The 18415-nt window shown below is 39.9% G+C and overlaps 1 protein-coding gene and 1 long non-coding RNA gene across 11 annotated transcripts in view; one reads left to right on the forward strand and one right to left on the reverse strand.

Annotated features, from left to right (window-relative positions):
- The window catches only part of nf1a (neurofibromin 1a), a 159522-nt gene that overhangs the window by 46026 nt on the left and 95081 nt on the right, over positions 1 to 18415 (reverse strand). For all 6 annotated transcript variants that reach the window (XM_061280806.1, XM_061280807.1, XM_061280805.1 and 3 more), the window contains 5 exons: positions 15792 to 15950; positions 14423 to 14520; positions 13094 to 13240; positions 12773 to 12919; positions 10474 to 10584 (listed from right to left, as the gene is read on the reverse strand). In XM_061280806.1, coding sequence (XP_061136790.1) covers positions 10474 to 10584; positions 12773 to 12919; positions 13094 to 13240; positions 14423 to 14520; positions 15792 to 15950 — 662 coding nt within the window. The remainder of the gene's footprint in view (positions 1 to 10473; positions 10585 to 12772; positions 12920 to 13093; positions 13241 to 14422; positions 14521 to 15791; positions 15951 to 18415) is intronic.
- LOC133155468 (uncharacterized) lies at positions 700 to 15101 on the forward strand. 5 transcript variants are annotated; one of them, XR_009714680.1, is made up of 5 exons: positions 700 to 811; positions 7127 to 7600; positions 14128 to 14292; positions 14384 to 14409; positions 14730 to 15101. It is a non-coding gene; the product is annotated as an uncharacterized LOC133155468 (long non-coding RNA). The 5 variants fall into 5 exon arrangements; XR_009714679.1 differs by having other exon boundaries at positions 14128 to 14409; XR_009714676.1 differs by having other exon boundaries at positions 14384 to 15101.

Here is an 18415-nt window from a genome sequence, read left to right on the forward strand (position 1 = left end):
GTGACTTATAGTCCGGAAAATACGGTAAATATATATATATATATATATATATATATATATATATATATATATATATATTTTTTTTAATTTCCATGTCAGCCTGGCAAAATATGTCTTAATGTGAAACTGGTCCATGGTGCAACTGAGGTTGGAGACCTCTGCTTTAACGGCAGCTAATGAAAAGTTTGTTTCTTCAATGTCCTAAATGTACATGGGTTAAATTATTATCAAAATGTCAACTTGATGTGCTTCTATTCATACTGTATGTATTATTAAAAATGACAAGATACTTTCTGAATGTCCTTTAAAATCATTATTAAAGCGCATATTGATGTTTCTCTATCTCTGAATCTTTTTTTTGCTGTTGTAGTCTTGCTTTCATGATTATGGCAACGACTACAATGGTACACGTTTCCATAATTGAAACGTTCAATATATATTCAACTCCAATTCCTTATTTAGGACTAAAACCCAGATATCTGTATTAGCACATTTGTGCATGCTAATTATGTCCATGTAGAATTATGTGATGTAAATTTTTTCGACTGGCTAGTACTCTAAAGGTACTCTAAAGGTAAGCATCTCTAATAATTAAAATGAAATACATCTCTCAGGGTAAAAACAGAACTATGATAATTAACGCAGGCATTTAGACTTGCTACAGGTTGCACAAGACTTCCTGAAAATGAAACAGAAGTGAGTCACTCTTTCAAAACGTAAGCAGAAGATTTACTCATATTCAACCAGAGTGCTCTTGCTTCAGATTAACCGACCTTCTGCCTGTGGTTTCAGTGAAATCCGACAATAGTTGGTAAGACATTTAACACCAGCAATATTTTCTTATTGTCTTTCAGATAGGATTTTTCTTTTTGATTTAGACGGCACCTGATCATCATGACACGGACTATCAACTACAATCTTGCTCAATCTGGTCATTTAATTCAACTTTTGATCCCTTTGCATTACTATGCTGTGGCCAAGAATAGCTCTAATGATTACATTTGAGACAACTCAAACAGTAAACTACTGTACACAAATGATGAACTAGTAGTGTACTTGAGGTCTGTTAGTACAATAGTCAGTCTAAATCGCAGTGAAATTTCTTGCTAAAATGCAAAACGTAGTGGTTTATAGTTGCAATGAGACTTTTTGCATACTACATATCAACAAAATTTCTTGGAGTTGGTGGTTATTTTGTTGTATAATATAATTTTCATAGTGTTTTTAAAATGTATCATGAATGTGCAATTGTATATTAGTGTATGTAAAACAAGTTTTTAGGCAAAAATGTATTAAATTCTCTACTAATATGCATGTTGGTGGTACAGAAATCCAAGATTATATTATTTCCACATTTTTGTCAGACCTAACCGTTTCAAATGCAGAATGAGGGCTTTGTGATTCAGCATGAAATTCATATCATGGTATAGATTTAGGGGGCGGCTCGGTGGCGCACTGGGTAGCACGTCCACCTAATAGGGGTGTAATTCGCGGGTTTTGTCACGATACGATATCATATCGATATAAAGAACAACGATACGATATTTGCCGATATCTTAAAGCCTGCTGTGATTCATTCACGATACATCGCGATATAGTGCTCTACGATCGATTTTTTTTTTTTTAAATAAAAAATATAGGACAATATCCTGATTTATAACAATTCATACGCAAAATCAACAAGGTACTACAAACTCTTTATTTAGGAAATTACAAGAGTATTGTAGTGCGTAGTATCGATTAGGGGTGTAACGATTCATCGATACACATCGATTAATCGATATAATGCTCTACGATTTATTGGCATCGATGCTAAACGTAAACATCGATTTATATCGCCGTGTTTGACCTCGGACATTAGACGCGACTTTATTTTGAAATCCAGTTCATTGTTGCTCGCTTCCTCTTTCCGGGAGCAGTGGGTGCGGCGTTGTTGTGTTGTGAGCAGAGCAGGCACGTGAAAGGGGAGTCGACAACTAGTACGTGGCTCCTGGGCTGGTGCTATGGCTAGTGTCCAAAAAGTCGAGGAAATTCGCTCCCCTTTAGGCTTCAAGTCATTCGTTTGGAAGCACTTTGTATTCCAAAGAAAAGATGGCTCAACGGACAAGACACGTGCAGTTTGTAAATCCTGCCATGCGGTGATCAAATATTCAGGGAGCACAAATCTCGCCGCACATATAAAGAAAAAACACGACATCAAAGTTCAGTGTTAAAATAAGCACTTTGTATACTACAATACTCTTGTAATTTCCTTGCAGTACCTTGTTGATTTTGCGTATGAACTGTTATAAATCAGGATATTGTTCTATATTTTTTATTAAAAAAAATATTGATCGTAGAGCACTATATCGCGATATATCGTGAATGAATCGCAGAAGGCTTTAAGAGATCGGCAAATATCGTATCGTAGTTCTTTGTATCGATATATCGTATCGTGACAAAACCCGCGATTTACACCCCTAGTATCGATGAATCATTACACCCCTACCACCTAACAGTTAGGAGGGTGCCGGTTCGACTACACCTCCGACCCTCCCTGTGTGGAGTTTGCATGTTTTCCCTGAGCCCGCGTGGGTTTCCTCCAGGCACTCCGGTTTCCCCCCACATCCCAAAAACATGCTTGGTAGGCTGATTGAGCACTCCAAATTGTCCCTAGGTGTGAGTGTGGATGGTTGTTTGTCTCTGTGTGCCTTGCGATTGGCTGGCAACCGGTTCAGGGTGTCCCCCGCCTACTGCCCGGTGACCGCTGGGAGAGGCTCCAGCACTCCCGCGACCCCCGTGGGGACAAAGCGGTACAGGAAATGGATGGATGGTATCAATTTAATCCCTTCACGGTAATGTAGAGCTGCTGCCCCAGACATTGTGCAGCACAAGTTAGCTTAGCGTCTGGTGTTTCGTGAGCAGCATGTGTAGGTACCAGATATACTCCATTGGTCAGATCAGCCCGCGGGGGGCCTACGCCTGTTGATGACGTCATGCTATGTGATTGGCTGGAAGACAGCAGGATGATGTTCAAGATTGTGGTTGGTCTGTTTCGCACACAGACGGATTTTGTGAAAAAAACATACAATTTTCCGATGTAAATGGCTTGTAATGCCGTTCAAATGCTTTTTAGTTAATTTTATCCTTTTTTATTTTGTGTGTCTTTTCTTTCCACGGGCTTATTGGACAAATAAATGTTTGCCTCATTGAGAAGTTTGTACGTTGCATTGTGTGGCGGAAAAAAAAAGAAAATCCATTATGAGAGATCTCCGACCACTTTATAAAACAATATGCGCTTCTTTAAAATCAGTGATTGATTTAATAAAGCAGATGTATCATGTAAAATCCACTTTTTTTTTTGCTTTCATATTCATTTTATTGTGTACTTGGAGTCTCCAAGATTGTAGAAAAGTGTAATCTATCCGTCCAGGTGCTGCAGAGATATTTTTATGATCTTTTTGGGGGCTATTTTTTACTATTACATCACATCCGTTGGGGCGGGACTACCAAACAAGGTAATGGGTGTGGCCAAACGGTTTCGCAAAGCCAACATCTTTATTACTTCGAGAATATATATTTATAGTCCAAACAACTCATGGATGTCGAAGTGGAGAGATCAAAATGTTCCATTGTTGGATGCATCAATCCACAAAACTCCTTGCACCATCCCCCATCGTCAGAACTTCAAAGAAATGCCTGGTCAAATTTCATTTTTCGAACAGTGTTCCTAGATCTGTGGGCAAAGTCCAAAACGAAATTTCGTCGCATACGGCTCTCAACAAAGGAACGAACGTCGAGAGCCGTAGCAGCCGCAGCCGCAGCCGACTGGGGCGCCGCCATCTTAATCTTAATAATGCAAAAGACACACGGATGGCATGAGCGCAACTCAATAACTCTCATAAGGCTGCCATATAACGGCGCCACAAAGAAAGTCAGAAAGTGCTCAAGATAAAAGCCATCAAAGCAAAACAAAGCTAAAAGACAAAGGAAAAAAAGTAACAGCGGCCAACCAGCACCCCCCAATACAAGAGAACACCCCAAAACACACAAAATAGCCTCCACGGGGTCCATCGACAGGTGTAAGGGCAGTCCAGTTCAACGGCGCCCAATGGACCGTGATCGTGAATCGGTGAAAACATCACAAAGCAGGCAAACGTGTGAGCAGCGTCCTGGGCACCCAGCCGGGGCACGTGCAGATGGTCACCTGCACCTGCTAGATGGGCTAGCATGGCGAAAGCCATTGGTCCCGACGAGCACGAGGAAGTGGACTCCCCACAGGGGTTGCGGCTGCAAGGCGAGGGACCCGGTCATCACTGGCCGGATAAGCAGGAAGCCGTCGAAGAGTTACGCCGGCCCAACCGATGATCCCGGTCCCAGGAAGAAAAAAAAATAAAAATAATAAAATATCCGATCCGAAGAGATACAGAGGTGCGGTAGAAGGCAACAGCATCGCCGAATGGACAAAAAGACAAAATGAAAAAGGAGAAAAGAAGGAAATAAAGAGGAAAAGAGAGAACACTGCTGGGAGGCAGCCACTCACGGCGCCATCAAAGCTTTCTTGAGAAGAGACCACAGATGGGAGGGTCCCTCTTCCAGGATGACCAGGCTGCAAACAGATGTATGTTTGTTATGTATGTGTATGGGCAAGTCTTCTGCCGTTGACATCTTTTAATCAATCAAAAAGTTTGCGGCGCAAGTAAGCGCTACCTCGGCTAAAAAACTACAAATATGTCTGACCGGAAAGGGAGGTGCACATCCTGCGGCCTGGAGGGAGGGGTGTGAAGTATCTCATTTGCATTTAAAAAGACCACACCAAAATGGCTTGCTGAGTCGCACCTCAGAACAAGTTTTGTTTGTTCGGACAAAAAAGAGAAAGAAAAAGGAGAAAAGAAGTAAATAAAGAGGAAAAGAGAGAACACTGCTGGGAGGCAGCCACTCACGGCGCCATACCAAGAAAAAAAATAAAACAGCGCCGTTGTGTGGCAGCCTTATGAGAGCCTATTGAGTTACGCTCATGCCATCTGTGTGTCTTTTGTATACCCACTCTGTGGTATGGATACTGCTGGGGCCTGAATTTCCCCACCACTGGGGATCAATAAATATTCAATCAATCAATCAATCAATAGATCTGTGATGGTTTCAAAACAAGGAATTCAGACAAAAGCATCACTGTTCCACTTTATATAAACCACAACTGAAAAAGTAAAACTTAAAACGGAAGAATTTATAAACGTGATACGTAACCTTTAATGCTTTGGAAATTTTAAAAGGAGCTCTCTTTCACTTCCGTGGATTGAAGTTGGGGGCCCGCGCTCGGCCGGGTGGCTGTCCAGGGACGGTGGATAGGGCTCGGACAATGCTTTTACGGACGCCCGGTCCTATTCTACCGAGCTGTCTTTCACCTCCGTGGATGGAAGTCGAGGGCCGGCGCTCAGCCGGGTGGCTGTCCGGGTACGGTGGATGGGGCTCGGTCATGGCTTTTACGCACGCCCGATCCTATTCTATGGAGCGCTCTTCCACTTCCCTGGCTGGAAGTCCACGCCGCCACACGCCTGTAAGTTTGTTTTGTTAAATAAAGAACCGTTTACCAAACCCACATCTTTCCTTGAACTTTGTTAACGCTACAATATAGTTATATAGTAGATCTGTGGAATAACGACGAGGCTGACGTCAGGGCGCACGCACGGCGTTGTTCAGAGACAAAGGACGAGGAATTTGATCAATGGATTTAATGATTTAGAGTGCACAGATGGTTTGATAACATTATTGCTTATATAATAGTTATTTGATATATAATTTATATATCGTTATATGGGCCTGTGGAATATTTTGAAGAGCAAGAGCCGTCAGCGGCGCGCACGCATTGTTGACAAAGGACGATTGATGGATTTAATGAATTGGAGTGACGCAGATGGTTTTATTAACGTGTTATTTATGTAATAGTTTTTTGAATAACTCTGAATTTTACGTCAGGGCCGTTCTCAGCTCTCAGTTTGTGTTTATGTTACGTTAGCATACCTATCGTTTAGCCTGTTGTTGCTCGTTCATGACTGTTCTTGGTGTTGGATTTTGTCGAATAAATTGCCCCCGATGCGACTTATACTCCGGAGCGACTTGTATATGTTTTTTTTCACTTTTTTGGGCCTTTTATGGCTGGTGCGACTTATAGTCCGAAGATTACGGTAGTAACGATGTATTGGAACTAATACGAATTGACAATAAAGCTGATTCTGACTCTGACTGATATTTGGTCCAATGAATAACTCATCACAGACCGTACACGATGAATGACATTATCTACAGACTCAAATTACAGAAATGGGAAAAGTGTCAATATGTCTTCCCACGATTAAGAAGTTGATGTATTTTTTGAGTCTATTGATTTGAAGTATAATCGAAAACATCTAACGCCAAATAGTGTTAAATAGTTGACGTAAAATTGATATGTCTAAGGATGAATGAAAATGTTTAGAGCAATTATTTTCTCTAGCCTGAGTACATTCTCAATTAAAAAATGCCCACCACTCATTATTACAATAAAATTAGTTGTTATTCATTGCATCATGTGTACAATGTACAAAGGGTCGACCCTCACTGTGAATTGATTGAGCAAATGCTCATGAGGCATAATATCACACTACATTTATCAATATTACAGTATAGTTACTCTATTCTCTATTTTAAAAATGGTCAAGCTTCGATGTAAATTGAATGAATAAACCAAAATGAAGAAAACACAAGCACATCTTGACTCTAATGTAATGGGGTGCAGTGTTGCTTGTCCAATAAGATTTGATATAGCACAACATCATCAGCATGCAGTACAGGCCCCCGGAGCTGATCTGACCACCCGGGTAGATCTATTCACTAGGGAAAGCAGGGAGGATGGGTGATTTGACGTGAACATGACCTATTTTTTTAACCAGCTCGAAATCATGTTGTAAAAAAATCACTCAGACCTATTATAACATGAAATTATCAAATTAGTACCAGTGAAACACAAAGTTAACAGTTTAGTTTCTGTATAACAAACCAGGTATTGGGGGTGTCAAATTTAAGATTTTTTCTAGGATTGGATTTCACCAGTATTGTTTGTTGTTTCCTCATGTAGCGTTTTAACTAAAAATACTTTCTATAATTACAGCTGCAAAGACTCACCAAATGGCAACAAGACAGAGGGGAACTCTGATCCTTCACTTCTTAAGGATAGTTTTGGCATTGCCACTGAAAACAAGTGGTACGGCAACATTTGGTCGTGTTGACAGTATAATTGAAGTGACAACTGGTGCAATCAAAGGAAATCTCACTGAAGTCCAGCTACCAATAGTCACTTACAATCAGAAATCCCCTTTGAATATCACAGAAGAGATCAAGGTGGCTCAAGCAACAACCGGCTTCCTAGATACTCTGAAAATGAATTCAGGAATGACAAACACCAAAAAAGTAACTGAAAGCATTACATCTCCAGTGTTCACAAGATCCACAAAAAAACAGGACATGGAACAAACACTCCTAACCTCTACTACTAGAATTACCCATTTATCTACAGAGGCGAAGCTCATTTCTACCACAACCACATCTTCAACCTCATCTCTTGAAAACAAACCTATAAACATAGGTGAGGATGCCACACAGTTCACTGTCTTATACAAATCTTCAAGAGTTAATATCCTAACTGAGACAAATAAAATCCAACAACCTCCAGCAGAAAACTCCAGTAATGTACCAATTCACAGTCAAGTAGTGGCAGGACTAATAGGTGTGGCTCTGGTATCAATGATGGTTGGAATCTTGGTCATCTTCAGAAAGAGCAGATAACCACAACTGAATGGGCAGGTCCTTCACCATTAGCCATGGAGATGACAATGGATGAGTAACACTGTGGTCAACTAATCATATTCCTGCTGCCAGCTTCCTGTCTCAGAAAACTTCCAAAAGGTTGTCCTTTCTTCCAGAAATACAGGAGTAGTCAGAAACAAAAACACAAGCTTTAACCTTTGGAAGTACATATCAAGGGAGTACATCTGAACAAAAATGCAGATGCACTGGAAAGCATTGGCAAAAAAAGACTGGGTAATTCTCCCATTCTATCCTCTGCTATAAAACAAAGCAAATTACAGTTCTGTGGACTTGTGAATGACAGTTGTGACTAAATATATCTATAATGCGGAAAATGTCTGGGCAATTTTGATTAGGAATCAAATACTGTTTTAGAATATTTTCTATCTGTTACTGAGAACAATGGAACAACACCATAGACACGGAGCCTCGTTTATAGAGGGTAGGCACAATTTTGTGCTTAGATCATGCATACCAACAAACAAATTTAGAACCTTCTCAGATAGGCAGACATAATGATTACCGTAATTTTCGGACTATAAGTCGCATTTTTTTTTCATAGTTTGGGTGGGGGGGGGGCAACTTATACTCAGGAGCAACTTATATATGTTTTTTTCACAAATTTTTACTTGATCATTAACACATCACTTACAAGTATAGTTGACCACTTCACATGTTATTTTTAGTATGGTTGATCACTTCACATGCTTTGATATCTACCTTGAACAAATTCAAAACATGAAAAATAGAGAGAAAAAATCAAATAAAGTAATTAACACTTTAAAGCGTCCTCTGGACATGTCCTCTGTCACCAGGATGACATAAAGGACGAGAAATTTGATCGATGGATTTAATGATTTGGAGTGACACAAATGGTTTGATATTGTTGTTTATGTGATAGTTATTCAAAATATAGTTTATATATTGTTGTATGGGCCTGTGGAATAATTTGAACTGCGGCGCGGCACACGGCATTGTTGACAAAGGACGATCGATGGATTTAATGAATTGGAGTCACACAGATGGTTTTATAAACGTGTTATTTATGTGATAGTTTTTTTTAAATAACTGAATGTTACGTCAGGCCCGTTCTCAGCTCCTCGTTTGTGTTTGTCACGTTAGCATACCGTATCGTCTCTTCTTGGTGTTGGATTTTGTCGAATAAATTGCCCCCCAAAATGCGACTTATACTCCGGAGCGACTTATATATGGTTTTTTTTTCACATTTTTGGGCATTTTATGGCTGGTGCGACTTATACTCCGGTGCGACTTATAGTCCGAAAATTACGGTATATATGTTGTTTTTGTTTTACTTTTTTCGGCATTTTATGGCTGATGCGACTTGTACTCCGGAGCGATTTATAGTCCGAAGATTACGGTATTCATATAAACAACAACTCAAATGCTAACTTAAATGGGCAAATTGCAAATAAGTTGACTAATAACCGTGAAATAGACATCTTTAATCATATTTATCCTTGTTCTTTTCAAAGACTTGCAAGAGCTGTATGTGTGCATCTGCTCCTGGCTTTGCAGACTTAGCAGTTGTCGCTCCACAAACAAATTACGCGAGTACACTTTGATAGCACAATCAGAGAAGCCATCAAACCGCTCACATTAATCCAAGGCTTCAGAGTTTTTGTATCTATGAAGTTACACTTGCAGGCTACAAACCTCAAACAACATTTCCGGAAATTTACTGTTGACAAATGACTGACAAAAAGACCAGGAGCAGATACAACGCAGCTGTCTTGCTTGTGATGCAACTCCAATAGCTTATATTATCTGTCGCTTCCAATACTAATTTATCTTCCTATTATTATTTGGTTAAAGCGGGAAAATATTCGCTTATTGTGCCATGTCTTATGTTGAGTAAAATGAATAAAAAATGTTTTTATCTGTTTACAAAGTATTGAGCGAGTGAGTGATGCGTATATATTTTTTTCCAAATACATTTTCAACTTCACATTATATACGGTGGGCCACCACTATTTTCGGGGAATAGGGCAAGCTCAGTGGTTTAGTGGTAGAGTGTCCGCCCTGAGACTGGAAGGTTGTGGGTTCAAACCCCGGCCAGGTCATACCAAAGACTATAATAATGGGACCCATTGCCTCCCTGCTTGGCACTCAGCATCAAGGGTTGGAATTGGGGGGTTAGATCACCAAATGATTCCCGAGCGCCGCACCGCTACTGCTCACTGCTCCCCCTCTCCCCCTCTCCCCCAGGGGACGGATCAAAATCACACGGGGATGGGTTAAATGCTGAGGACAAATTTCACCACACACCCAGATGTGTGTGTGACAATCATTGGGACTTTAACTTTAACTGTGCGTAACAAAAATATGCTTTATCCGATGCCCACTGAAAAAAATAATGCCAAACTGCAAAAATGAGGGGTCCAGTGTACTACATTTTAAAGGCCCATGTTGATTTTAAAATAGACCAGGAAATGTTGTTTACAAATATTTGCCAGAACGGGTATTATGTACAAAATAGAATAGCATTATGTTATTATTGCCGCAGAAGCCCAAGGTTGGCTCAAACCCACATAATGGTAAAAAAGGGGGCACATATTACCCGGAGTAATATTTTACTCACATACTATTAAAAGGCATATGAGAAGCTTCAGATTCCCGGAAAAAAGGTCTTACCTGCGAGCCACATAGTAGAAGACTGGATTGCCATTCTTTGAGGTACCAGCCTGATAGAAGATGTTGAGGGTCTTCAATGCTTTAAATTCTTCTTTTTCATGTACCTGGTGTCTACAAGACAAAATAAAATTGGGGACCTAAAACCTTTGTTAAAATGTGTGTCAATGTGTCCTGTAATAATGAGAGCTTTCAGATTTGAGAAACCTGTTGGACAGTGCCTGCAAACAAAACAACAAACAAACAAACAAACTGATGCAGTTTTTGAATAGTTAATTTTCTTATAATTAGCACATGGGCAGCATAGTAGCACTGCTTAAACTACTACGGCGCAGGGACCACATCCAGCCAACCCCAACTCTTTGACTGACCTTCACAGAGACTATGAGTTCAGAATAAAACATAAAATATGAGGTGCTTTTATTTTGGCAGTATAATTTTGTAATTTTGTTAATTTCCTAAATATAAAAATTAAAAACCTCAAGAATAGGCAACTTAAAGTGTACCTTTAGAGAGCCCACATTGAGCTCTTAATGGGGAAAGGCAGAAATAGTTTGATTTTTGTGTCTAGTTTTGTATTTGGCAAAATATTTTGACGTAATCTAGACTAGACTAAATTTCAGAGGTGGCAAATCTAGGTTCAGAAAGTAAAACTGCCACAGTTTAGCTTTAGCTACAGGTGCTTTTATTCGGCCAGCGGGTGAATGAGTACCGTAATTTCCGGACTATAAGGCGCACCTAAAAACCTAAAGTTTTCTCAAAAGCCGACAGTGCGCCTTATAGTCTGGTGCGCCTTATATATGGACCAATTGATGAATTTGTTGATCCACACTGGTTGTACACAGTGCTTTGCCAAAATGTTTCAGTATGTTTTAGTACGACTAGTAAATTACAAGGTCGCATCGCTTCCCAGCATTACGGCAACCGTGGTCAGGGGCCGTCACTGAATAGCTGTTGTACCCGCGAGGCTCTTTCAAAATAGGCTGCTCCGTTAATGTTTCGAGTAAATTTACGGATCGATATGGAAGGGAAACATAATTAAGCAGTACCAATGTGTTAGATCGAACTTTAATCAGTTCCGATCATTTTATAGGAGAAAGTTTGGGGAACGCGATTGTTTACAGAGGGCTCATTGGTTATTGGCTGTATACCGCAACCCTAGTCAACCTCAGTTTGTTGCAGTATAGCTTCTATTTTATGCGCATTTTAATCCGGTGCCCCCTATGTATGAAATAATTTCTAAAATAAAGAATTCAATGAGGGTGCACCTTATAATCCAGTGCGCCTTTTGGTGCGAAAAATACGGTAATTGCAAAATTAATTGCCCACTATTGGATTGGACGTTCAATGCAATCCTGTTTCAAAATTTCCTGTGTCTTTAGCGAACAATTTGCAGGATGAGAAACCAACTGAAATATTTTGTTCACAGAAAATAAACACAGTCTATCAATTCAATCAACCGCATTTTCACAATGTTTTTATTTCATTTGTAGCAGAGATACCGTAATTTTCGGACTATAAATGCCCAAAAAAGTGAAAAAAAAACATATATAAGTCGCTCCGGAGTATAAATCGCATTTTGGGGGGCGATTTATTCGACAAAATCCAACACCAAGAACAGACATGAACGAGCAACAACAGGCTAAACGATACGGTATGCTAACGTGACAAACACAAACGAGGAGCTGAGAACGGGCCTGACGTAGCATTCAGTTATTTTAAAAAAACTTTCACATAAATAACACGTCTATAAAGCCATCTGTGTCACTCCAATTCATTAAATCCATCGATTGTCCTTTGTCAACAATGCCGTGTGCATTGCGTATATAAACTATATTTTAAATAACTATCACGTAAACAACAATATTATCAAACCATTTGTGTCACTTCAAGTCATTAAATCCATCGATCAAATTTCTCGTCCTTAATGTCATCCTGGTGACAGAGGACATGTCCAGAGGATATGGCGCTTTAAAGTGTTAATTACTTTATTTGATTTTTTCTCTCTATTTTTCATGTTTTGAATATGTTCAAGATAAAGATATCAAAGCATGTGAAGTGATCAACTACATATACTAAAAATAACATGTGAAGTGGTCAACTATACTTGTAAGTAAGTGATGTGTTAATGATCAAGTAAAAATTTGTGAAAAAAAACATATATATAAGTCGCTCCTGAGTATACGTCGACCCCCCACCCAAACTATGAAAAAAAAATGACACTTATAGTCCGAAAATTACGGTATATAAGATGCATTGCGTATGCAACTAACAAGCTTAAAAGAAAGAAGATGAATGTTACCTGGTCATGAATTCTTCAAATTTGGAACTGGTTAGGTTGAGGCTTGACCAATGAGTGTCAGCCACAGGCTTGTGTTCAGGGGGCCCCAGATATGCTAGCAAGGTTGCCATTTTGTCAAAAGGACGCCTGCCAACAGCTTTGTGGTCTCTGGAAAGATTGAATAACATTTTGCACACAGTGCCTTCTATCTTGAACGAAAACTGTGCAATATTAATTCATCACTGTATATGGACAAAAGTATTCATAGGTGAAATGGGAGTATAGTCCAACTCCTGATTGGTTAATGAATTGATTAAGAAGTATGTCTCTGTCTATGCTGACCTGTTGCTGGAGAGGTACTGGCCAATTCTCTCCTGGTTGTTCCATAATAGTCGGTGGAGGGCGAGAACATTACCGTCACTGATGAAGGAAAGGCTGTGGTTCACAGAGTCACTGGGTGGCGAGTCAGAAGCTATGTCCAAGAAAAAGCTGTAGCAACCAGGAATGAAAACAGGAATTAGACTGAAAAGTGAAGCAGCTTTAATATTCAGACATTATATTCCAACAGGAGTCAATGACCAGCAATGACGACTGTGGACTAAAACTGGTGCTACCTACTACGTATATGCTTTTCTTTCCAACATACCTTGATTATAATAATAGAACCTAAAATGAATTTTTAATGATAACCAAATATATAATGTTCCGAAATTGCATGAATATTAAGGTTCTAGCAAAAATAAATTTTCTGGGAAACATTTGCATATGCTATTTCTCCTCACCAGTAAGACGGGAGACACTCAAACTTTGGGAATAGAGTAAGTGGTCATGTAAAATGATCATAGACAGTCAACATAGATCTTAGTGGGGTAGTCCTGAGGACCAACTGAAGGAAATAAGATAGCAATTCAGTGGCTGGTGATGCATTTTATGAAGGCGTAATAGAATGTTCTGATATTTTAGTTCACTTCAAATGAACTGAGATTTCTTCTGCGGTACCTACTGTTGTAGGGCTAGGTGATATAATATATATCGTCATCAATATTATCGTCAACGTTGCTTTCTTGATGTGCAGTTTACATTATTAAGTTCTACTTTGAAAAGATGAATAAGTTCATTGATCAGACGTGAAGTAGAAGAACTGATTAAATCTTGATTCGGCCAATCAGCGGGTAGGATTCAGCCATGTGACTCTGATCGCAGCCCAGCCGAGGAAATGCAACAATGTTTCAATTATGGAGGAGTGTCGCATCACAGCGGATAATTTAATAGATAGGCGCAAGTCCATGTCCCAGGCCCGGATATACGTAGATTCGTGGTTGACAAGACTGACGTCCCTCGGAATAATATTGTTTCTGTCGGTCCTCTGTACATAGGTGGTGTACAGTGAGACCCCCATTTACTGTTCAAAGTAACTGGTGTCTGGCATGTGGTAATTATTTCCATTGGGCTTTCGAACAGCGCTTAGTGATCCTTGCAACAAATGACCAACTTATTGTCTGTCTGGACACTGAAACTGATGTTTGGGTGAGACTTCCCAGGTAAGGAAAAAAGTGTTTATCAACCAATTTTATTTAAATAATGTGACTGATTATTATTTACTATTTCATCACATTGATCTGTCCTTAACAGGTGGGGGAATCAAGAGGAGTTATATAGTGAGTGTCCTACCTCCGGGCTGAATCGAAGTTGTTCTTCACAAAATCATTGAAAGGCCTCATGTGTTCTTCCTTTGTAAATAAGACATGGTTGGCAATGCTCTGCAAAATCTTAAGGAAAGACCAAATTTACAATTATGACAACCATTGATGTAACCCTCCAAAGATCAAGTTTTGAGACAGAGTTTTCTTTACACAGTCATGTCCTTAATCAAGATTGTCTGATCTGATAAAAAATGAAATTATTGAAATTAAACATTTGTTGATGCAAACTGGGCCCCACATCATACTGTACACTACCGGTGTTCTCCTTTTCGCAGCAACCACACTTGCATAATCCTAATTACAACACTCATCTATGAAGAAAGGTAGAGGAAGACCACTCCGCCAGCTTACCATAAAAGAAGGATGAAAACAACTCAAGCATCCTTTGCAATGCCTTTGTCAGCACCTGTCTTCCTAACAATACTACCTCAGAACCCTCACCTGAATTCGGCACTCAGAGGAATACAAAATAAGAAATCGCTTGTGACGTTTTTACAGAAGTATGTATTACGTACTGAGAGGCACTTGTTAACATAATTCCCTCTTGGAACTAATAGTTGATGGGTGTCGATGGTGTTTTCTGAGTAGCGGACTTGCAGTTGACTTCCTGTTTTTGGCAAGTGAAAAGTAAAGTATTTTGCAAAACACCTCCTGCGTGACCTTTTATTCTTCACCCCACTTCTTCTTTTCCTTTCGGCCTGTTCCTATTTCACCCTATCCAGTGAATCCGCTTCTCTTACCCCAACTGACTTCATGTCCTCTTTCACTCCATCCATAAATCTCCTCTTTGGTCTTCCTCTTGACCTCCTGCCTGGTAGTTCCATCCTCAGCATCCTTCGACCAATATATTCACTATCCCTCCTCTGAACATGTCATTCTTCACCACACTACAGTTTTTGAATGACCTCAGATGGCAATTATCGATCGCAATTTAATCCGTGTCGATGTTCGAAAAAAATCCTCTTACTAAAAGCCTCTCTGAAACTGTGTCTTGGGACCTTCTGCATAAATGTGTTGAAGACTGATATCTTTTCAAAATTTTAGATATATTAAATTCATTTTAATCTATTTTTTATTGAAATTCAATTAAAGAAAAATAAATATTTTTCTCATACAATACTGCATTTAAAAACAGGTGAATGCATTTTAAAAAGTTAAAGTCACTGCCTTTAAACTTTCATGCCCTAATTGCACTGGAATTAACACAGAGCAATGAATCGTCACTTAGGTAGTGAGATGACAATGATCATGAACACAATTTAAAAAAAGAATGCAATGCTTTTCCAGACTACTCAAATCCTTATCTTATTAAAATCTTGTTGAATAAATGTTCTTACCTTAGACATGAGTTTGAGACCTCGTTCTATCCTAGGAAGAGGCTTTTTCTCCAAGATACCAGCCTCATATGGAGATACAATAGCTGGATTAACAAATCGCAGAAACATGGCACTGCCCACTGCACCAATACTATTCTGCGGGAATCTCTGACTCACCACCTGTGTGAAGGAGGATGAAAGAAGCAGGGGCAGTTGAAAAGGGAAAAACAAAAGAGATGTCAAACAAAAATAAAGTAGAGTTGTGGGAAAGGGGGCCAGGAAGAGGCAAGAGGACAAAAGCATGAATTATGATGAAGGGAACAATGAAGCAGACATCTGAAAAATGATTATCCAGTATCACTATCTATACATGACCAGAGTCAGGTGAGCCATGACAACATAAATGCTGATATCAGGATAAGGAAAAGTAAATAATGACGCTCTGAATTCATGCATGGCTCAAACCAGAGCAAGAGTGAACCTCATTATATATTAATCTAAGATCAGGACTACAACAGAGAGGAAATGAGCATGAACTCAACCACGTTGAGAAAATGTGTGAAAGAATGAAAACCAATATATAAGCAGTGAATGATAGATGTACAAAATTTAGTTGTGATGCCAAAAAGTAGAGAATCTAAATGGGTGACCATAACATCTTGTTTGGAAGTCAGACAGGGTTGCACGAAACCCTGTGTCAAAATTTATTGTGGGTTACAATAATTGTGTTTTGTCCAAACTTCTAAAACAGGAGAGCAAAAAGAAATGTTTGCATTTATCTTCTATGCAATTTCTACGTGCAAACTGTCCAAAACAACGTAGGGAGAAAAACTGTTTGGATTTATTAAGCTAAACTCTTTTCTTTCTTTTGTTTTTGGAGGCAAACAAAACTGAATAGTCCACATTTATAGTCAACGTGATAAGATTTATCAGAAGATTTATCAGAAACAAAACAAAATAAGTTAAAAGCTACTGCATCTAGTTCGGGTAAAGTATGTAGCGAAACAAAAACGAATTCGGGGCATTGTTTATGTTTCGAAACCACACAATATATGTTAAAATTTAGAATGTCAAAGTATTGGGGGGGGGGGGGGATTTTAATATATTTGTATTGTAGAAAAATATTGATACAGCAACAATCATTGGCATGGAAAAAAAAATCAATTGGAAAAACAATAGATGTGTTTAAAATATCTGCACTTATGGGGCGTGGTCGGGCTCAGCCCGGAAGGACAACATGGGTCACCCTTTTCAAGGGCTTCATGACCTGTGGGAGGGGCCATGGGGGGTTGCTGAGAGAGCTGTGCAGCGGTCTGATCCCCAGCTACAGAAGTTGGCTCTAGGGATGTGAAATGTAAACTCTCTGGAAGGAAAAACGCCCAAGCTGTTGTGTGAGGCAAAAACGTTCCAACTCAAGTCTAGGGTCAGCACAACCGGAGAGCAATGGCTGAGCCTCACCCTGGGTGAACCACCTTCTTGATCATGGTATCTCCCCTGAGATCCACCCGGAGTTCCTTTATGCTCTGAATGTTGCGGGCCTGATTGAGCGGGAGATGGACAGGTGGATCAGAGCAGCATCTGCTGTGATGCAGACTCTGTACCAGTCTATTGTGGTGAAGAAGGTACTGAGCCAAAATGCAAAACTCTCGATTTACCGTCGTTCTACTTTCCTGCCCTCACCTACGGTCACAAGCTGCGGCTTGTGACCTAAATGAGATTTCAGATACAGCCGAAATGAATTTCGCCCACAGGGTGTCCAGGCTTTCCTTTAGCGGTTGGATGAGAAGGTCATTAAGGAGGGCACTCTGAATCGAGACGCTGCTCTTTACCGTTGAAAGGGAGCAGATAAGGTGGTTTGGGTATCTGATTAGGACGCCTCCTAGATGCCTGCCAGGTGAGGTCCCACCGGCAGCAGACCCCGGGAACGTCCCAAGACACGAAGAGACTATGTCTACCGGCTGACCTGGGAACGCCTTGAGATTCCTGCGGAAGAGCTGGGAGGTAAGTATAGGCTTTACTGCTTAAGCTGCTGCCTCAGAGATTCGACCCCGGAAAAGCGGTAGATTGCGGATGGATGGGTAGGTGTCCCGCCTCTGGTGATTACGCCAAGTGCTACAAAAATGGCAGTGGTTATATCATTATTCTGAACCTTCTTGGCTTTGACTATTTTTTCAGATGCCATTGATATTTGCATTAATGTTCGTAAACGTCGCGTGACAGAATGAAGGCAAAATAATTTTTAGTGGCGTGTTGCTCTAATTTGTTTTTTGACCTAATTTCTTTTACACCATAAATGTGTATAAACTCCCACTACAGTACATAGCAAAAACATTCTCACATTCTCTAGGTTCTCCCCAGTCCATTCTGTATGCTCATTGAGCTGCATTCCTGTAACCTTCTGCTTCGTGTGGACACACAGGTGCTGCCACACATCTTTGCTAATCTTCCAAAGAATTATAACAAATCCCCCGTCGTCTACTTAAAAAAATCCGTCTAACGTATAATGGTACGATCAAACCAAACACTAATTTAACTTTTCTCACAATGTGATTACCGTATTTTCCGCCCTATAAGGCGCACCTAAAAACCAAAATTTTTATCAAAAGTCGACAGTGCGCCTTATAGTCCGGTGCGCCTTATATATG

This window comes from Syngnathus typhle, linkage group LG6 (assembly GCF_033458585.1).
Source record: "Syngnathus typhle isolate RoL2023-S1 ecotype Sweden linkage group LG6, RoL_Styp_1.0, whole genome shotgun sequence".
Taxonomy (NCBI): Eukaryota; Metazoa; Chordata; class Actinopteri; order Syngnathiformes; family Syngnathidae; genus Syngnathus; species Syngnathus typhle.